Source organism: Rhinopithecus bieti, unplaced genomic scaffold, assembly GCF_001698545.2.
Source record: "Rhinopithecus bieti isolate Rb0 unplaced genomic scaffold, ASM169854v2 scaffold_12138, whole genome shotgun sequence".
NCBI classification, from domain to species: Eukaryota; Metazoa; Chordata; class Mammalia; order Primates; family Cercopithecidae; genus Rhinopithecus; species Rhinopithecus bieti.
In genome coordinates this window covers 348795-370526 of record NW_016807121.1, presented here as the reverse complement: position 1 = coordinate 370526, position 21732 = coordinate 348795, and the positions used below count along the sequence as shown (strand labels likewise).

At 51.1% G+C, this 21732-nt stretch overlaps 1 protein-coding gene across 1 annotated transcript in view; it reads right to left on the bottom strand.

The window, feature by feature from the left end:
• Positions 1–759: 759 nt before the first annotated feature.
• The window catches only part of GPT2 (glutamic--pyruvic transaminase 2), a 47203-nt gene continuing 26230 nt past the window's right edge, over positions 760–21732 (bottom strand). The window contains exons 6-12 of the mRNA XM_017880294.1: positions 17362–17486; positions 15310–15543; positions 13264–13400; positions 9596–9770; positions 7470–7625; positions 5061–5173; positions 760–3155 (exon numbers count right to left, since the gene is read on the bottom strand). Coding sequence (XP_017735783.1) covers positions 3065–3155; positions 5061–5173; positions 7470–7625; positions 9596–9770; positions 13264–13400; positions 15310–15543; positions 17362–17486 — 1031 coding nt within the window. The 3' untranslated portion in view covers positions 760–3064. The remainder of the gene's footprint in view (positions 3156–5060; positions 5174–7469; positions 7626–9595; positions 9771–13263; positions 13401–15309; positions 15544–17361; positions 17487–21732) is intronic.

Genomic DNA, 21732 nt, shown 5'->3' with positions numbered 1-21732 from the left:
AAAGTCCTGAATTCCAAAATCACACATCAAAATCAAACGTCGATATGGGAAATGAATGAACTCCCTCGTATAGACAATTCCCCCTTTGCCCACGAGCCCCCAGTGCTCCCTCACTCGCCCACCCTCCCCAGCCCCGGGGAAGAGACTGTTTGTTCTTACTTCTCTTCCACCAGGGAGCCACGGTTTGTGTTCATTTTAATCACATTCTATTTCAAAGAATCCATGAAGTTTCTCCACCACAAGCGAACAAAATAGCAGCTCAGGTGTCTTAGGATCAAGCCCTAAGAAGACATGGAGGCCGGGCGAGATGGCTCACGCCTGTAATCCCAGCACTTTGGGAGGCTGAAGCAGGCAGATCACCAGTGGTTGGGAGTTCGAGATTAGCCTAGCTAACATGGTGAAACCACGTCTCTACTAAATATACAAAATTAGCTGGGTGTGGCGGCATGCGCCCATAATCCCAGCTACTCGGGAGGCTGAAGCAGGAGAAACGCCTGAACCCGGGAGGCGGAGGTTAAGGTGAGCCAGAATCATGCCACTGCACTCCAGCCTGGGCCCTGGGTAACAGAGTAAAACTCGGTCTCAAAAAAAAAAAAAAAAAAAAAAGACATGAAAGCTGAGAAGCTGTGCCTGGAGTTCTGTCATGTTTGGGGGAAATGCCCGTTATCGTGCTGGGAACATAAATTACAAAGGGTGAAGCTGTAAAGTTAGTAATGTCCTCAATGTTTAGATTCAAACTACAATGAAAGTTAAACACAGTCACCATTTTGGACATTTTATTTATAGAAATTTCCAGCAGAGCCATTGTTAAGTACCTTTGTCAGGAGATGCCTGTGAGAACCTAGATGGGAAAACAGCCACAAGTTGATCTGCATCTGTTCCTCCCCAAAACTCCACACACACCAGAACAGGAACAGCCAGGGGAGCCTCTGGGTGCGCAGTGATGCGCTGTCTGAGGCACAGCCCAGCACGTGCTTCCTCAGCAGATGCAACACACACAGATCTGGAGGAATGACAGAAACTTCACAGATGTAACCTCCAAGTGCGACCTCAAATGACAACTTTCTCAGGTGGTGCCCGGACAGGAAAGGCACCAGAACAGAATCTGTAGAAAACCAAACCTGTCATGATCAGCATTCCTACCCGACGTTAACCTCCTCAACTAGCTGACTTTATTTATTTTGAAAGCAAATCAAGTGTATACAATCTCTTTTAAAAAATTGTGCAAACATTGTAAAGTTTTTAGGGGCTGTTTATAATCTGAAGAGATTTATAAAAAATTACTGGATTTGTTAGGACTATAAATACTAACCCAGCCTCCCCCATGAAAAAAGCAATTGTTACAAAAATATAAAAAATATACTAGCTTCTACGATTTAACCTTTCCACCAGAAACCTCACCACTCTGGGACTCATCCTGGTTTATATACCACACAGCAAGCACAAGCGCAATTTTTTCCGTTTTTTAAGGAAGGAAAAGTTTTAGAACATTCCCTTTTGTTATTTGAGATTGTGGCTATTTTCTTCATAGGGGCTGTGACGAAGGTGGGTAAGGACAGTTTGGAGTTTCTGACTGTTTCCTCTACACGGACCCGGTGTGGAAATCACAGCATAGAGACTGCTCTAAGCCTCACTCCTCGGCCTCTTCTGCTTTCTCTCCAGCTCCTCCAATCCCATTTTGGGACATGCGGGGTCCCAGGCTCCTGAGCTTCCCTAACTTCCCACTGGGGAAGGCAGGGAGGATGGGGAGGCTCCCAGTGAGGGAGGCGAGGGCTAAGCCCGTAGCACCGCAGCCTCGAGTGTGGTCGGCCCGCCCAGGGTTGCTAATGGCAGGGAAGCCGCATGCTGGGGGATGGCACCTTCCTGGCCTGGGAGAGGACTGACGCCACAGGTCAGAGTCTGCAGCCTGGGAGGGGAGCCGGAAATTAACGAAGGCAAAACACTGCATGAAAGCACGCCAATGAACCTCCAATCACGACTCACTGACTCCTCCACAGCAGCCAAGCTGCCAGGCAATTTTATCACCTAAAAGCAAGGAAACCGACCAGATTCAGCTCGCCACCATTCAAGAAAGGACAGGGCCTTGGCTGCTCTGCAGGTCCGGCGATTGCCTTTGAGGGGAGGACATTTCCAGCCCTCATTTCCCCGCTGCCGCCAGCAGGGGGCGATGTGCACACAGGCTTGGTCAGGGCCTCGGAAGAACAGGCACCGGTCACCCACGGGATGGGTCCACACCATTCCAGTGGGACTCTCCACGGAACTGGGACACTGCCGGGCTGCACCTTGTGTCCCTGAAATTCAGAGAGACCTCTCAGATTGGGTTCCAACCTACGCATGTTCAAGGGAACCCATCATTCCCAAAGCTCGCCGGACGCACAGAATTCTCAGGCCTGGCTGCGCTGCTGGGAAGCGGAGACCCGGTTCCTCCTGCAGCCTGGCTCACCCCCATGTCTCACCGTGGGGCCCTCTGACCGTGGCCGCAGCCCCCAGCATCTACCCAAAGCTAGTGCAGCATCCTGCCCAGTCCACGTGCTACTGTGCTCCCCGCGCCTGCCTCCAGGCCACCGGGCGGACCCTCTCTCAGCCCCAGGGGCCTTCCAGGCCCTTCTGTTCAAAGGACCGGATGCTTCACACCGCTAAGGGTTTTATTTCACAGATCACGGTGGTGAGTTTGGATTTCCAGCCCTCACCACGGTTAAGTCACACATTTCCCGACACCTGCTCATTTCTCCAGATCTTAACATCTCACCCAACACACCCTAGTTGTTGTAAACCCCAAATGAATTTTCCAGAAGCAAAAACAGTAACAGATTCAGAGAACCCTGGCCACACCTGCTGAGCAGGTCCCCTCTACTCTGGTTGCATATAGAATGCTTGTCTGCTCAAAAGAGAGGCGCTGTCAACATCAAGGCACAAAGAAAGACGTCTCCGGGGGCAAAATGATGATGAAGTGACCAGCGGTCTCTGCGAGGCCCAAGGCAGAGTCACGGGGGAGGCGAGTTCAGCCTGGTGGGCACTGGGCGGAAGAGCTGATGACGGGCCTCCCGCTGGGGCTCAGGCGTCCTCACGCGTACTTCTCCAGGAAGTTGATGTGGAAATCCTTCACCTTCTGCAGCACCGTCTTCAGCTTCTCCACTGGAGGGAGGATGGTCATCCTGGCAGGAGAGACAACAGTGTCAGCCTGGCTGCTCTGCAAGATGGGAGAGGAACGAATCCAGCAGCTCAACCGCCTCTAGGATTGGAGGAGGGAGGTCTGCCTGGTCCGCTTCCACAGCTCCAGACCGGACAGCGCCCAGCACTTGGACCACTTTTCCCTTCATTCATATGTTGGTTTTTTCACCTAAGTAATACACGTGAACAAAAGCAATAAACTAGAGCAGGATTTAGGCTAAGATATATCCACCCATTACTGCAGAAGGCCTGCACCCCCCTTTTTTTTTTTTGAGATGGAGTTTTACTCTTGTTGCCCAGGCTGGAGTGCAATTGCATGACCTCGGTTCACTGCAACATCCACCTCCCCGGGTTGAAATGATTCTCCTGCCTCAGCCTCCTGAGTAGCTGGGATTACAGGAGGTAATTAGCTGTAATTACAAAAATCACCATGCCCTGATAATTTCTGTATTTTCAGTAGAGACGGGGGTTTCACCATGTTGACCAGGCTGGTCTCGAACTACTGACCTCATGATCCGCTCACCTTGGCCTCCCAAAATGCTGGGATTACAAGCATGAGCTACTGCACCCGGTCACATTTTTTTTTTTTTAGACAGGGTCTCACTCTACTGCCCCAGCTTGAATGCAGTAGAGTGATCACAGCTCATTGCAACCTCAAACTCTTGGGCTTAGGCAATCCTCCCATCTCAGTCTCCCGAGTAGTTAGGATTACGGGCATATGCCAATATCACTGGCTAGTTTTTAAACAACTTTTTGTAGAGACAGGGTCTTGCTATGTTGCCCAGGCTGGTCTTGAACTCCTGGACTCAAGCAATCCTGAATTCAGCCTCCCAAAGTGTGCGAGCCACTGCACTCAGCGCTCTGGAATATTCTAACCACTGAACAGAACTTTCTCTAGAGCATGACTCTTGCTCTTTCCTGCAGTTTGAGAGAGAGATTTCACTCCCACCTGAGGGGCCTTTTTTATCTCCAGTCAGTCTGACAGTGAGACACCCTCCAGTCACAATTCTGCCTCCAAAGGAATTCCCAAGTTGCCACAGTAACTAACACCTCCCTCTCGTCCACCAATATGCTCCCTGGCCTTACCGACAGCCTTCTTGTTCAAATCACTTTCTGACCAAGCCATCAAACACTGAGATGAGCCTGACCAGGGGTGGGAAGGCCAACCGGACAAGGTTTGTCCATCCAGGGGACACGACCCACAACCTTGCCTAAGTCAAGACTTGGCTCCGGTTGCTAACAGCTCATGCCATTTCTTCTTTTTAGCATCTGCCGCAGGAGACATCCGAGAGCAACATGTGTGGGGAAGATGCTGTTCTGAAGAGAACTGGCCTCAGTGGAAAACCTCTGCTCCAGCCAGCTCAGCTGTGGGCACTGGCATTCGCGTCCACGCAGGGCCAGAACGGGGTACGCCCTGGGCGTGAGTGGAGCGAATTCCACTGCAGCTCCTCAGCAGGTTCCGGGATCACAGGCAGCGCTGCAGCCCAGGGTGCCATCAGGAGCTACCGAGCACGTGCCAGCACCACTCCAGGCACTGGCAGCTGTGTACTGCCGTCACAGAATTGAAAATGGACAGCGAAATAAGAAAACACCTTACTGGGAACATTTCAGATGACGATGGGACAGCTGATGGAGGGGAGAGACAGAACAGTCAAGGAAGACCTTTCAGGGAATACGACCCTGAGCAGACAACCACCCAGTTTTTCTTAATCCCTGGGCAGGGTCTGAGCATGGCTCTGCAGCAGGACAGAGTGGGGGTGACTCATGGGAGGACAGGGTCTCCGCACCTCTCTCTCCGAAGTAGTCCTCTGCTCCATGTCAAGAAGCCCACATTTCCCTGGACCAGCCCCTGGTACGGACCAGCCCCTGGTGCAGAGAGGAAGTCGTACCTGAAGTGGTAAGTGCCTTCCCTCTGCCCAAAGCCACTGCCGGGCACGACGCAGATGCCAGTCTCCTCCAGGAGCTTCATGCAGTAGAACATGTCTGGAGCCATTTGATGGGCCTATGGGAGCAGACAGAGCTCATGATCATTCCTGGCTTTGCAAACACACCATTCAACCCTCAAAGCCAAATGTAATCTAAATGGCAGGTCTCTCTCCCACGGCAGTGCCCTTCTCCCCTTCCACTCCTAGAGGACCAGGGCCAGACGCTGGGATACTGCTGGTGGCTGGTGCCAGGCACAGACACCTGAAAACTACTGCAGGACAGCCAGGTGTAGCGGTGCTCCTGCCCGTCATCGGGGAGTGCCCATCCCCAGGCAGCCACTCAACAGGCATCAGTGGTGGCTTCCTGCAGGTCAAGCCGCATAATTCTCTGAAAATGGGGCCCTGGGGTATGCACGCAATTTTCATGGAACAAGCTTCTCTGAGGCAGTCTCAACACTGCTTTCCACACACTGGTTTGCATGACCACCCAGGGAGCCTGTTAACTACAGATTCTCAGGTTATATCACCAGGAAGTCTTTACTTTTAGTTTTATTTATTGTTTTTTTAGAGTCTCCCTCTGTTGCCCAGGCTGGAAGTGCAGTGGTACAATCTCGGCTTACTACAACCTCTGCCTCCTGGGTTCAAGCAATTCTCCTGCCTCAGCCTCCTGCGTAGCTGGAATTACAGGCACGCGCTACCATGCCCAGCTAATTTTTGTATTTTTAGTAGAGACAGGGTTTCACTATGTTGACCAGGCTGGTCTCGAACTCCTGACCTCAAGTGATCCGCCTGCCTCAGCCTCCCAAAATGCTGGGATTACAGGCGTGAGCCACTGCGCGCCCAGACTACAGCAGGAATTTTTTTTTTTTTTTGAGACTGAGTCTCACTCTGTCACCCAGGCTGGAGTGCAATGGAGTGATCTCGGCTCACTGCAACCTCTGGCTACCCAGTTTTAAGCGATTCTCCCTGCCTCAGCCTCTGGAATAGCTGGGATTACACTGCAGGCCACCATGCCCGGCTAATTTTTTTTACATTTTTAGTAGAGATGGGGGTTTTACCCATCTCTACTTGGCCAACCCATGTTGGCCAAGCTGGTCTCGAACTCCTGATCTCAGGTGATCCACCTACCTTGGCTTCCCAAAGTGCTGGGATTACAGGCATGAGCCACCATACCTGGCCCACAGATTTTTTTAAAACTTAAGAGGTCTTGCTCTCGCCCAGGCTGAAGTGCAGTAGCATGATCATAGCTCACTGTAGCCTCAACCTCCCAGGCTCAGGCGATCCTCCCACCTCAGCCTCCCAAGCAGCTGGGACCACAGGCCTACACCACCCAGCTAATCTTTAAATTTTTTGTAGAGAGGGTTTCACCATGTTGCCCAGGCTGGTCTCAAACTCCTGGGCTCAAATGATCCTCCCACTTCAACCTCCCAAAGTGCTGGGACCACAGGTGTGAGCCACTGCACCCAGCCTAACACTAGGAATTCTGATTCTGTAGGTCTAGGGTGGGGCCTAGACTTGGGTGTTTAACAAGGTGTTCAGGAGGCTTGGGGGTGGGTGAGGATGCCACCTGCAGAAACTGCGCTCCCTGTGAGCCTCCAAGTGGGGTCTGTGGCACCTGAGAACTTAGTGGAACCACAGACTCTTAGGTTCCTTGCAGACTTAAGACCCTTTAAGAAAAAAACAACAACAAAAAAACAAGCCAAGCACAGTGGTTCACGCCTGCAATCCCAGCACTTTGGGAGGCTAAGGTGGGAGGTTCCCTTGAGGCCCAGGAGTTTGAGACCAGCCCTGGGGCAACAAAGTAAGACCCCATCTCTCTGTATAAGAATGTAATTAAGGCCGGGCGCGGTGGCTCAAGCCTGTAATCCCAGCTCTTAGGGAGGCAGAGGCAGGAGGATAGCTTGAGCCCAGGAGTTTGAGACCTGCCTAGGCAATATAGCAAGACCCCGTTCTCCACGAAAAGGAAAAACAAAAAGCAAAAAACAAAAAAAAAAGGCCCTAGGTGATGGGTGTACACACTGAAGTCTGGGAAGCGCTGCTCCAGGATGCAGTGGCTCAGTGGAGGTGGCAGCTCCTGCTGCTTCCCCCGCAGGCATCTCACCCAGGCACCTCCCTTGGGAGCAGCAGCATTGACAGAGTCCAGATCAGCTCCTCTCTCCTGGGGCCCGTCTCATGTTTGCCTGTCATCACAGCCCATGCCTGGGCCTCTGAGAACCTGTCATCTTACATGGTCAACACCATCTGGTCGAAAGGTGCATACAGTTCAGAGCCTCCAGGGCCAGCACTTCTGCTCCCCAAGATAAGCAGGGGCCCCCAACCCAGTGTCTCAGGTGAACCTGGTAAGAGAGAGCTAGCCCGGCCCATGCCCCAGACCTGAGCAGCCTCCACAGCTTTGACAGGAATGAAGATCCGAGGGAAGGCATACATGGCACCCTGCAAGGGGCTGCAGTGAATTCCTGGGACTTGGTTAAACAGGTCTTCCGTCAGCTTTGCTTTTTTGGCCAGATTACCCAGGACCGACTCCTTCTCCTGATGAGAGACGGAAACAGCACAGCAGTCAGTATCTCTGGATAAAGATTCACTCCAGCCACTGATCTTTCCTGCAGCACTTGCAGAAATCCTGGATTATGACTTTGCTCCAGCTTTGAATGTATATCCCCTCTGACCCAGGTGCTGACTCGGATTTGCTCTGCCTGGGTCACAGGCCCCATGCACACCACACAGACGGAGTGGGCGGGGTGGTTTGTTCCTTCGACACCGGGGTATCAGACAGACTGACCAAAGAAGAGTTTGTGTGAGCCCGAGCACAGCAAAACAGGGAGTGGCTGGGCCTCCCAGCAGGAATTCTTCCACAGCACTCACCCTGGGACGCTGCCACGTGCCCTGGGGTGTGGGGCACACAGACACCAGGGAGTTCTAGGCCAAAGGGTAGAGCCCGGCAGCCTGTGTCATGGGTTCTATTCTCGTACCAGGATGTCCTTCCAGAAAATGAGAAAAACCAGTTGTTGCCTGTCAGTCTGTATGGACTCGGCTCTGGAGGGAATTCCTCAGAACATGCTTCTAGGACACGTGCCCATTCTTCTGCAGACAGGCCCCACCAATGCATATGGGGGCCAGTGCACCCCACCCTCTGTCTGTGTGGTGTGCATGCAGCACAGGACCCAGGCAGAGCAAGTCAGGATCAGTGACTGGGCCTGAGCTGGGCGTGTGTCTACGGCTAGAGCAGAGTCGCTGTCCAGGGCTTCCACAGGTGCCGCTGGCCAAGTGGTGTGGAAGGTGTGGGCTGCAGGTGGAGGCATAAGCACTATGTGGCCTGTCCGCGTGGGGAGCATGGTTCAGCCTGGCATCACGACACAGGCCACAACACAGATGGACCTGGAGGACATCATGATTAGGAAAATAAGCCAGCCACAAAAATACAAATAAGACATGACTCTGCTTTTTTTTTTTTTAGACAGAGTCTCGCTTTGTCACCCAGGCTGGAGTCTCATGGCGCAATCTCGGCCCACTGCAACCTCTGCCTCCCGGGTTCAAGTGATTCTCCTGCCTCAGCCTCCCGAGTAGCTAGGATAACAGGCATGTACCATCCCCAGCTGATTTTTGTATTTTTAGTAGATAATGAGGTTTGACCATGTTGGCCAGGCTGGTCTCAAACTCCTGACCTCAGATGATCCACCTGCCACAACCTCCCAAAGTGCTGGGATTACAGGCGTGAGCCACTCACTATTCCCGGCCAACATGACTCCATTTATATGAGGAACCTTGAGGAGGTGAGTGCAGAGAGAAGAGGGTAGAAGGGTGGCTGCTCGGGCTCAGGGAAGGGCAGGGTGGGGTATTAGTGGGTAACAGGCAGAGCTCAGTGTGGGATCATGGAACAGCTCTGGAGATGGATGGTGGTAATGGCCGCACAATAGTGTGAATGGCCTGAATGCCAGAGAACGGAGTACTTTATAAAGGTTAAAAAAGTCGACTTTATTTGCATTTTACCACAATTTTTTAAAAAAGAGGTGAGCCTGGACCAGTTGGGAGTTGACTTCTAGGTTACCTGACCCATAAATTCCTTTGTTTCAACGGATCAAAGCTGGTCAGAGCTGGAGAACTCTGTCAAGCTGTGAGAACACGGGTTAGCAGAGGTAGGCGGAGGCCTGGGATCCATGCTGCGCCCCACCACCTCCTCATCTTCTTTTCAATTTCATGAGTCCCCCCAGTGTGTTATCGGGAAACAACGCCCTTCCCTCCTCGACACTCGCCGTGAGGAAGAGGAAGGGTTCACCTGCCCACACACACTCTCAGTTCTCCTACTTCCAAACAATGACCAGCTGTACCTCTGGACTTCAACTCAAGGGGGTGGTTCAGGCTCCGAGGAGACATGCGTGCCCCTGCAGGCCACACCCCCAGGAGGCTGCCGTCTGGCCATCTGGAGACAGGCCAGCCACCGGCCCAGCAGGAAGTCTCGTGACCCTGGCTGCAGGGATGTGGACACATCACAGTGGACTCACTCGGCTGAATTGCTCAAAGGACTCCTCTCCTGCCACCGGGGGATTCACAACGATGTCCATGGCAGCCTGCCCGGACACTGGGGGGCACAGGCGCACTGAGAGCAGCTTCACCAGCTGGCCCTTGATCTCAGGGTGCAGGTTGATCACCTCCATGTAGCCTCCTCTGTAACCACACCTGGAGGGCCGAAGAGAGGGAGAGGACCACCAGTTATAGAAAGACCTCAATGAAGTGCCATTTGGACAGCCAGAATCGAAAGCATCCCCACACCCAACACCTAATGGCCAGGTGTGGCTGCGTTCTTGCCAATGGAAGGTGAACAACAGTGATGATTGTGTACAAATTCCTATTTTTTTTTTAAGAGACAGGAGCTTTTCCTGTCACCCAGGCTGGAGTGCAGTGGCATGATCACAGCTCACTGCAGCCTCAACCACCTAGGCTCAAGCAATAGTCCCACCTCGGCCTCCCAAATAGCTGGGACTACAGGTGTGTGCCACCACATATGGCTCATTTTTTTACTTTTTATATATGTAGAGATAGGGTTTTGCTATGTTGCTCAGTCTGGTCTTGAACTCCTGGCCTCAAGTGATCCTCCCGCCTCAGCTTCCCAAAGTGCTGGGATTACAGGCGGGAGTCACCATGACAAGTTTCTGTAATTTATAGCCAAAAGAATCCTCATTGATACATTCAAATCATATGAAAATAAGCTGAGGACATGTAATGAGTTAAAAAAAAAAAACAAAAAAAACCTTTCTAAACCAAATCAGCAACATACATCTTCTTCTCCAGTGTGTGGCTGCAAACGTTCACACTAACTACCATAGGAACGCAGGTGCCCAGAGGCAGGAACCTGGTCACCTTCTTCCATGCATCCCCCACCCCCAGCCTCAGAGTACCTGACACGATGAGATGCTCAGTAACATGCTTTTTGGGGGGCCAGGTGCGGTGGCTCACTCCTGTAATCACAGCATTTTCAGAGGCCAAGGTGGGCAGATCACTTGAGGTCAGGTGTTCAAGACCAGCCTGGCCAACATGGTGAAACCCCGTCTCTACTAAAAATACAAAAAAATTAGCTTGGCATGGTGGCACATGCCTGTAATCCCAGCTACTCGGGAGGCTGAGGCAGAAGAACTGCTTGAACCAAGACCGGGAGGAAGCACAGGTTGCAGTGACCTGAGATCGCGCCACTGCACTCCAGCCTGGGCTCCAGAGCGAGACTACATCTCAACAAAACAAAAAACAAAAAAAAACATGCTTTTGGGATCACACTGCTGAACAAAACCGGCCAAGATTCCCATCTGATCCCTTGACTGGACATTCCAAGGTGGGAAGATAAATTCTAACATCTCAGAAAAGTGTCCCGTAACAAAAATGGAAAGAAAGAACTTTCTGCTTAATCCTCTGCTGATGAGCAGAGAATCAAAATGAGTAAAGCAGTCAGACCCTAATTCATCCAGATCTGAGAACACAGGACACTCAGGACCCCAACATCAGGGCACTGACTGGTAGCATAATCAATAACTGAGATGGGGCAATGTATAAGTGTGTAGTAAACACGCTTGAGTTTGAAAACTGAGTTCACCGAGAACAGATTTGTTTAGGAAAAGAGCTACAGAGCAAAAGGAAGTGAAGAAGGCGCCAGGACTGCTACAGTGTAGACCAGAAAGACCAGTCTACATTAGCCTGCGTCCAGATCAAAGAAGCCCAAGAACAGTTTCGCAGCCATCCCAAGGGGGCTGCTCCCTTGACCTGGCGGAAGTATTCCTTCGAGCTGTCACGCTTACACTGTTCCAGCCTAACAACCAACAGCCCTCCCCATGCTGACACCTGGCACAGAATAGGATCCCACCATGTTGGGAATGCATGCCCTTTGCTGCAAACCCACTGGTCTCTCCTCAGTCTCTGTGGCTTCCTGCTCTTTCCCCTAACCTCCCAGCAGTGGGGGCCAAGGCCCAGGCCTCACTCCATGTGAGTATGAGACATGTCCAGGCTCAGAGCTCCAACAATCTTACAATTCACACCCAGACATCTCCCAAACTTAAAACACCTACCAGATGTCAGCTTGTCTGGAGACTTACACATCTCTCTCCACCTGGACACCAAGCTGACATATTTCACTTTAACAGGTTCAAAACTGAACTCCTGCTCTTTCTCCCTAAACCTGCTTCACCCTCAGCCTTCCTCATCTATTGACTGCAACACCATCCTTCCCGTTGTTTGAACAAACAACTAAGGATTCATTGTGCAGTGGCGCAATCACAGCTGCCTGCAGCCTGGAACTCCTGGGCTCAAGCGATCCTCCCACCTCAGCCTCCTGAGTAGCTGGAAGCGTGCACCACCAAACCTGGCTGAGTTTTAAAACACTTTTTTGTAGAGAAGGGGTCTTGCTATATTATCCAGGCTGATCTCAAACTCCTGGCCTTGAGTGATCCTCCCACCTTGGCCTCCCAAAGTTCTTGGATCACAGACGTGAGCCACCGCACCTGGCCAGGATTCATCCTTGACTCTTCTCTCCCACACCTGTCTTTTCCATCCACAACTCCTATCAACTCCACCTTCAAATACATCCAGGATCCTCTCCCCATCTCTGCCTGGTGCACAATACTTCATCTGTGAGACTGTAACAGCCTCCTGGTCTCTGTCTCCATCTGTACCCCATCCCCTGCCACACAGCAGCCAGAAGGAGCAACATACCAGCTAAGCAAGGCCACACCCCCTCTAAAAGCTCCTATCTCATGCTGAGCACAGGTGAAAAATACAATCACCAAAGTGGCCCAGGTGACCCGGCCTCCTATGATTCTCAGGTCTCCACTTCTGCCACTGCCCCCTCATCCCCTCCTTTCCAGCTCCTGGCTGTTCTGCCAACATGGCAGGTGTGTTCCACCAACACGGCAGGTGTGCTGCTACCACAGGGTCTTTGCCCAGGCTGCTCCTGCTGCCTGCAATGCTCTTCCCCCAGATATCTGCACAGTTCCCCACCACACTCCTTCGGGGTTTAACTCAGAAGCCAACTCCTCAGTGAGGCTGCACCACTTCAGCCTTCGACCCCACCCCTACCTCTCTCCTAATGACTGTTCTCCGTTGGATGCACGATTTACTCATTTGCCTACAGCTCTCTCCCCTCACTAGAACCCATGCTTTGTGCTGGCAGGAGGGTGTTCGCTGTGGCATCCCCAGCACTGAGATCAGTGCCGGACTCATCGTAAGTGCTCAGTAAATATTAGCTGAATGAACAGACACAGGATTACAGCTGACCCTTTAGCCTCTGAGGTCATGCAGTGCCTAAGGCAGCCCTGCATCCAGAGTATGGCCCGTCAGCCTAACAGCATCTGTTTGTCTGCTCCATCTGCTCTCCCTGACCCCTCAGACATCAATCAACCTCAGAACAACAGTGACAGAGAAAACACCAGGTGTCACAAGCTGCCACGTAGTCCTGTTTCCACTCCATCATTTGTCTGTTGTCTGGCTTCTCTGAGCACGTCCTTATTTAAGCCCCTGCACCAGGGCTGTTCTCACACCATGGCTCTCCCGCTGGGGAGATGCAGAAGCAACAGATAAGGGCAGCCTTCTCTCCATCCGGGTGAGTAGACCACGGCACAGGGCAGAGGAGCCGGCAGCGTGAGGATCTGGTGGGCCCAGCAGTGGCGGGAGGGGAGGGAGGCCCACGTACTCGCCCATGTAGCCCTTGGAGGTGGAGTGGAAGGAGGCGAGCTCCACGTTGCTGGAGTACTCGGGCCCCATCTCGTACAGCACCTTCTTGAAGGAGTGGAATCTGCAATCTGGAGAGTACACGTTGTCCTGGTACACCTGCGGGGGCATGGCAGGGACGGTCACCAAAGGGCCCTCAAAGAGGCTGCTGCCCAGTGTGGCCAAGGCAAGGGAGGGCACAGGTGCTATAGGCCATGAGGCCCAGCCTCCTGTGCCACTTCCAGGGATGAGCCAAGTGTGCCTGAAGGAACTTTCTAGAATAAGCAAGGAGGCAAGGCCTCAGGCTGGATGCTGAGACAGCTCAGGAGCTCACTTGATTTCTCTCACATTCATCCCCGCCCAATCCCCAGACTTCCCTTCCACCCCATCTGACCAGTGATGGTGCCGAGACGCCCATCCTCCCAAGCAGACTCTCCTCCTAAAGCACGATGCTTCCTTGCTTTACCAACACCGTGGCGACGGCATTAGTGCCCCTTTCCTCTGATCTCCTATTTGAAGAGCTAACCCTGTTGGGTTTCCTTTGCAACACTTAACCCCCCAGAGTGGAATCATTGTGTTCTTCCGCCCACTTTTCCCTGCCAGAGCAGCACCTACACCTGTTTGGTTCTTTCCAGTCCCCAGAGTCCAGCACTCACAGCTGGCAGACACCCACCCTGGCCTTTGAGGTTAATTCCCCATCTGTTTTGGAGATCAGAGAAACTGAGCCTTTCTGGGGCCCTGGGGATCAGTCGGAGGGTCAAGCTGGCTCCATCACCAAGCCAGGCCCTATCCTCCTCATCCTCCTCTTCCCAGACCCAGAGGGAAGTTCTGTGTACCAGGTCATGAGGAAAACCATGGGTCTCTCTGCTGCCTTCTCTCTCCTTTAGAAATGAAGATGTCACGCCTATCTACTATTAAGGCAACAATTTGATGGGTAAGCTGTGTGTGTATGTATGTATCTGTGTATGTATGTGCGTGTGTCTGTGTATGCATGTGTGTGTATGTACCTACGTATATGTCTGTGTGTATGCCTGTGTGTGTATGCGTGTGTATGCGTCTGCATTTGTATGTGTGGCGTGTGTTGGGGGTGGTGACAAAGAGCAAATAAATGAAGGCAGCGGGCTAGAAGCTGCAGCTCACCGGAAACCATGCAGAAATGAAGAAGAAACAAAAACAGGATTTGATGGAACCTCAGTTTCTTTCCAAAGCAGAAAAATAATGAGCAGACTTTGGTTCCAGAACTGGAGTTCAAGAAGCAACAGGTATGGGGTTAAGATCCCTTCCTAAGATGTAAGCGAATTAAATGAGACAGTAGATACAGAAGCGCTGGGAGGCATAGAACTACAGCTTTATGAGGAGTGGGTGTCAAGTCATTTCTGCCACTGGGAACCCACCCCCCCTTGTTGGATAGGAGCCCCTCAGCTGGCCCTCAAGGAATAACCCTCCTTGGTTCTCTATCTGGAGGTTTGGGAAAAGAAAGCAGAGGGCCCACCCTAGGCTCTGGGCCTGGCCAATCTGCATACTGGAACCCCTACATCACAGTGATTGGTTCAGCAATGGGCGTGTGACTCAGGCTGAACCAATTAGGCTCAATTCTGAGACTTGCTGGAACCACCAGGGCAAAAAGCCCTCTTTCTAGGCTGGGAATCTCTAGGCTGGGAAGATAACAGGCCTGTGTATGAGGCCAACACAGAGGGGTGGAAAAGGGAAAGAGGACCTGAAAGATAAGGTCCAAGCCCCTGGATTCAGCTGCACACCTGTGACCCCACCAGCATTTTCCTTTTCCTTTTCTTTTGGAACTTAAGTGATTTGGGCTGAATTTCTGAAATTTACAACCAAGAGTACAAACCAATAAAGGGGTAATTTAGGTCACAGTCTCACAAGTTGTAACACTGAACATCCTCACCCTAGGCCAGAATAATTCCTCCAACACCAAGACAGCCCTCTGGCTGCAGAACAATGGCGGCTGGGTACCTCCCTCTAGAAGAGAAAGCTAGTGCCCATCCCCTCTGAGTGGGGACACTCTTACCTCATCAGCCAGAAGAAAGAGTTTCTCTTCCCAGGCAAAGTGGATTACATCTTCTATGCACTTTCTGCTTTGTACCTGGCCTATAAAATCCCCAAGAAAACCAAAATGTTGGTTGTAATGCTGTTTAAATTGTCCCCAGGTCAGAAGCCCATCCAGAATCACTCCGGTGCCCTGTGTTCCCTCGAGTCCCCCAGAGACCCCCTCCCCAGTGCCACGCATGATGGTGTAGTCGGCCTCCAGGGACACCCAGAAGAGCTGCCCACGTGTCTGACTCTCCTCAGCCAGTTATGCGAGGGAGAAAGGGTTCTCACCCGGCTCTCTTATTTTTTTTTTTTTTTTTTGGAGATGGAGTTCTGCTGTTGTTGCCCAGGCTGGAGTGCAGTGGCATGATCTCGGCTCACTGCAACCTCCACCTCCCAGGTTCAAGCAATTCTCCTGCCTCAGCCTCCCGAGTAGCTGGGATTACAGGCTTGCACCACCACGCCTGGCCAATTTTGTATTTTTAGTAGAGACAGGGTTTCTCCATGTTGGTCAGGCTGGTCTTGAACTCCCAACCTCAGGTGATCCACTCGCCTCGGCCTCCCAAAGTGCTGGGATTACAGGTGTGAGCCACCACGCCCAGCCTGGCTCCTATTTTTATGAAGGCTTTGTGTGTAGGTGTGGTGGTGTGTGTGTGTGCATACACTCGCATGTGCAAGTGTCTGTGTGTGGTGTGTTGGCATGGTGGGGTGTGTGTGTGGTGTGTGGTGTGGTGGGGTGTGTCTGTGTGGTATGTGTGTCAGTGTGGTGGGGGTGTGTGTGTCTGTGGTGCGTGTGCAGGTGTGTGTATGGGTGTGGTGGGGGTGTGTCTGTTGTGTGTAGGTGTGGTGGGGGTGTCTGAGTCTGTGTGTGTCTGTGGTGTGTGTGTAGGTGTGGTGCGGTATCTAAGTCTGTGTGGTATGTGTGTGGGGTGTGTGTGTGGGGGGGGTGTGTGTGTATGTGGTGCGTGTGCAGGTGTGTGTATGGGTGTGGTGGGGGTGTGTCTGTTGTGTGTCAGTGTGGTGGGGGTGTGTGTGTCTGTGTGGTGTGCATGTAGGTGTGGTGTGTATGTGTGTGGGTGTGGGGTGTGTGTCTGCGTGGTATGTGGGGTGTGTCTGTGTGGTATGTATGTAGGTGTGGTGGGGTGTGTGTGTGGTGTGTGTGTCTATGTAGTATGTGTGTAGGTGTGGTTGGGTGTATAAGTCTGTGTGTGGGGTGTGTGTGTGGGGGGGGTGTGTGTGTATGTGGTGCGTGTGCAGGTGTGTGTATGGGTGTGGTGGGGGTGTGTCTGTTGTGTGTAGGTGTGGTGGGGGTGTGTGAGTCTGTGTGTAGGTGTGGTGGGGTATGTGTTGCGTGTGTAGGTGTAAGTGTGTGTGTGTGCAGGTGTGGTGGGGTGTGTCTGTATTTGGTGTGTAGGTGTGGTGGGGTGTGTGTATGTGGTATATGTGTAGGTGTGGCGGGGTGTGTGTATGTGGTGTATGTGTAGGTGTGTTGGGGTGTGTGTGCGCACACATGTGTATGTGTGGGTGTTTGTGTGCAGTGTGTGTAGTATGTGTCTATGTGTGTTGTACGTGTCTCTGTGGTGTGTGTATGTGGTGTGTTTGTGTATGTGGTGTGTGGTATGTCTGCGCTGCAGAACAGAGAGGCATGGAAGCATCACAAGGAGCAGGGAGAAAAGGCCCAGTACAATGGCTCACGCCTGTAATCCCAGTGCTTCGAGAGGCCAGGGTGGGAGGATCGCTTGAGCCCAGGAGTTCCAGATCAGCCTGGGCAACACAGCAACACCTCATCTCTACAATAAAAATTATCCAGGTGTGGTGGCTTATGGCTGTAGTCCCAGCTACTTGGGAGGCTGAGGCTGGAGGATCGCTTGAGCTCAGGAATTTGAGGCTGCAGTAAGCTATGACTGTTCCACTGCACTCCAGCACGGGTGACAGAGCAAGACTCTGTCTCAAAAATAAAACAAAGAACAGGAAAATACAACTGCAGGAGTTAAATCTATCAGCTAGTGCCCTCCCCCCGATTACTGCATACCAGCAGCAGATGGTGAAGAGACTCGCACTGGCTATGGTCACCAGGTGAAGAGTTAGCTCCTTTCTCCCCAGAGAGGCACCCATGAGCTCCACAAGGCAGGGACAAGGCCTCTCCCCGCTCATGATCTACCCTCAAAGACAGCACTCAACAGGCACTCAATAAATAACTGCAGAATAAATGCTAAGTGAATGAGCCTGGGCACCAGCTTTGGTGTCTCCTGTCAGCTGCTACCCGGCATCACTAAAGATGAGCACGCTGCAGGACTCAACACTAACAGGGAACACTTACAACACATTTTATTATTTCTCTTTAATTTTTGAGTCAGAGTCTCACTCTGTCACCCAGGCTGGAGTGCAGTGGTACAGTCTTGGCTCACTGCAACCTCCGCCTCCTGGGTTCAAGTGATTCTCTTGCCTCAGCCTCCTGAATAGCTGGGACTACAGGCGTGAGCCCCCATGCCCAGCTAACTTTTTATTTTTGAAGAGAAGGGGTTTCACCATGTACCCAGGCTGATCTTGAACTCCTGGACCCCAAGTGATCCACTCACCTCGGCCTCCCAAAGTGCTGAGATTACAGGCGTGAGCCACCACACCCAGACTGCATTTTAGAGAAATGAGTGCAAACAGCAAGATGGTGATCCATCCGTTCACACGAAATGCCATGGGTACAGGTGAGGGAAGGAGTAAACGCAACGAGGTAGAAATGGGACCTTCCCTCAGTATTTCCTGAGATCTGCTTTGAGTGTGGCACCGGGAATATCTGATGTGCTCACAATATCCTCTGGAAAACCACCACTACAATCAGGCTTGCTAACTTCTTAACAAGGGCCATGTTTGTTTACTATATGTCTGTGTATATTACATATATATCTTGAGTGTGTGTACATACATGTCTATACATGCATGCATGTATATTCTTTGCAGTGTCTTGCTCTGTCACTCTTGCTGGAGTGCAGTTACATGATCCTAGCTCACTGCAGCCTCAAACTCCTAGGCTCAAGCCATCCTCCAGCCTCAGCCTCCCAAAGTGCTGGGATTACAGGCATGAGCCGCACCCAGCCTATTATTGTGTGTGTGCGTACATACATATATACACACATATATACACACACATACACACATATATGTACATATACACGTATATATACACACATATATATACGTGTATATATATACACGTATATATATATATGCAAAACAGTATGTAGAGTATCTTACCTTTTTGTTAATAATACCTATATTCTGGTTTATGCAAAAATATAAACATGCCTGGAAAAAACATACACACGTATCTTGTAAGAGTGTGGCATGATTCCATCAGAATTTCTATCTTGAACTAGCTAAGCAATGAACCAATTCCGTTACTAAGGGACCAACTTTTCTTCTTCCAAGAAAGCACCAATTAGCCTTCCTGTTTAAAAAGCTCAGGGTTCTGGGATGCCAGGAGGGTGGCAGGCACCAGTTTCTATAAGAAACCAGCCACTATTCTCATAGAGAAGGGCTGGCTTCTGAGGACAGCAGAACCTGCTTGTAATTCCTCCTGGTCTTGCCCTTCCATGCTTGTGATGCCACAAACTGTATCCTGTTGGAATGCAAACCAGGATTTGAGCACCAGAAAAGCTGTGTTCACTAAATGCTAAAGGGAACACAAGTGGCTAAGCAACAACCAGAGCCTTAAAAAGATTTCAGCCCAGTAAAGGAAATGAGACCCAGTGTGTGCAAATACTTCTGCTGTTACACACCACGTCAGCGTGAGGATAAGAGCAGAACTTACTTCTCTCCAGCACCTCAGAGCATGCCCGCTGAGCCAGTGAACAGACAAGTGCATGAACAGCGGTGCAGGAGGAGGGAATGTCATATATGGCATTAGAGGAGCCAGGGCACAGCTGTGCCCAGCTGGGGGTGACATGAGATACAGCTTTGATGCAGGCCAAAAGGCTGGAGAGGGGTCTCCCAAGTACCTTTCAAGGCTGGGCCAAAGTAATTCCCCAAAAGCTGATGGGAAGATCTGTAGCTTGTGACTGAGCATCCTCCTTTGAGTGACAGATCACGACTGTTCACGTAGTTTGGATGTCTGTCCCCACCCAAATCTCGTGTTGAAATGTAATCCCCATGTTGAGCTGGGTCTAGTGGGAGGTGTTTGGGTAATGGGGGCGGACCCTGAAAGTATGCGGCATCCCCTACCCCACCCTGATTCTCTCTCTTGTTCCTGCTCTTGCCATGCAATGTGCCTGCTCCCCCTTCACCTTCCGCCTTGACTGGAAGCTTCCTCAGGCCTCCCCAGAAGCTGATACCACCATGCTTCCTGTACGGTCTGCAGAACTGTGAGCCAATCAAGCCTCTTTTCTTAAAAATTACGCAGTCTCAGGTATTTCTTTATAGCAATGCAAGAATGGCCTAATACCACTGTCCTATGGGGAACTCCAGCGGGAGGCCTGGGACACAGAGCTGCCAATCAGAGTCCCAGGGATTTGACTGGTTCAGGAATGGGCAGGTGACCCAACCCCAGCCTGGTGAAACTCTGCAAGAGGCTCTGCTGTAAGGTAGCTCAGCTGATGGCAATGGCTGAAAGTGCTGAAGCCACTCCAAGGATGGATTCTTCCTGAGGACTCCAACCCAGAGGAAGGTAGAGCTGAGGAAGGACTGAGGCTCCTGTGACACGGACTCTGATTCAGGCACACTGCTTCAACCCCGCACTCCACAGTTCCACCCTCCAATCCCTTCAGTCTCGAGTTGGGTCTCTGTCTTGACACCAAAAGGGCCCTGGTTTAAGAACCCAGTCCACTTGGACACCTTTAAGCTACCCTGGTCACAGTGTGTGGTCCAGACAAGACATATGGTCACCACAGGTGGGTTTCTATTTTCCAGAGACCCTCTTCTTACAGCTGACTGACTCTCACACAGTGAAGATCGCAGAAGCAAGGCCAGGTCCTGCTCACTCATAAAGTAATTTATAAAAATTACTTATGTTAACATATCAGATTAACAGAAAATGACCTCTTTACTCAGAGCAGGAGAGTCTCTGGAACAGTGACTTCTTCTCAGTCAGGTGAAAAGATTTATGTAAACACCAGGCCAAGAATGTGTTGACTCTGTGATGTGGACTAGGTACAGTGTCTTTCCCAAGATGTTGTAGAACTTGCTACCCCAAGTGTGGTCCTGGGCCCGGCATCATTATCACCTGGGAATGTGTTAGAGATGCAAACTCTCAAACCATACCCCGGCCCAATTACATCCAAGTGTCTGAAGTGGGGCCCTGCAGCTTGGGCACCATGCTTCTGAGGCAGTGGGTCTCACCCTCGGCAGCACAGGCTACCGATATCTCAGAGATCCTAGGGTGTGGCCTCGATTTTGAGATTTTTCAAAGTTCCCTTTGTGATTCTAATGTACAACTAGGATTGAGAAGCCAGCTCTATGTTATTTTCCTACTGAATCTTTATCCGCCCGCTCCCAGGAGCTGGGGTAAACAAGCCAGTGGTATTGCCAGCTGCACCCATTTTCTGCATGCAGGAATTCAAGGGATGTTTTCAGCTGACTGAAGCATCATTTGATGTTCCCGAGAAACAGATTCCACAATCAACTCAAACGGATTTTGGCCCTGACCCAATTTATCTCAAAAAAGGAGGAGGAGCCCTTGTTCCCTGCGTCCAAATAGCACTGGGGGCATATGAAGCCAGCTGCCCAGAAATATCAAAACAGACAGGACTGCGGACTTTTTTTTAAAGAAGAATATGCAAAACTGGGGGTGCTTTTCAACTTCTGGAAATTCGTGGCTTTTCTGGTTTAGTAGCTTTAGTTTTGAATATGACTCTTCCTCTCAGGCCTCAAAGGGACACAGCAGTGCTGTATCAAAGAAAAACCAACACACACACCAGCATTCTCAAAACTGGTTCAAAAAATAAGGAGGAGTGACGGTAAAATGAGGCCTATGATTAATGGTAAGTTTTTGAGTAAATAATCTCAAGGAGGCAAGTCTTTGCAAATGTACGAACAAAAAACCAGTCTTAAAAATAATACAACCCTGGCTGGGTGCAGTGGCTCATGCCTACAATCCCAGTGCTTTGGGAGGATCACTTGAGGCCAGGAGTTAAGACCAGCCTGGGACACACAGCAAGACCTTGTCTCTACAAAAATAAAAAATTAAAATACGAGCTGGGTGTGGTGGCGCTGCCTGTAGTCTGAGCTGCTCAGGAGGCTGAGACAGGAAGATCACCAGGAGTTCAAAGCTGCAGTGAGTTATGATCATACCACTTGCACTTCAGCCAGGCCTGGAACCACAGAGCAAGACCCAGTCTCTATAAAATAATAATAATTATTCAAACTGCCTAAGAAAATGTCTGCATTTACTCACTTTTTTTTTTTTTTTTTTTTT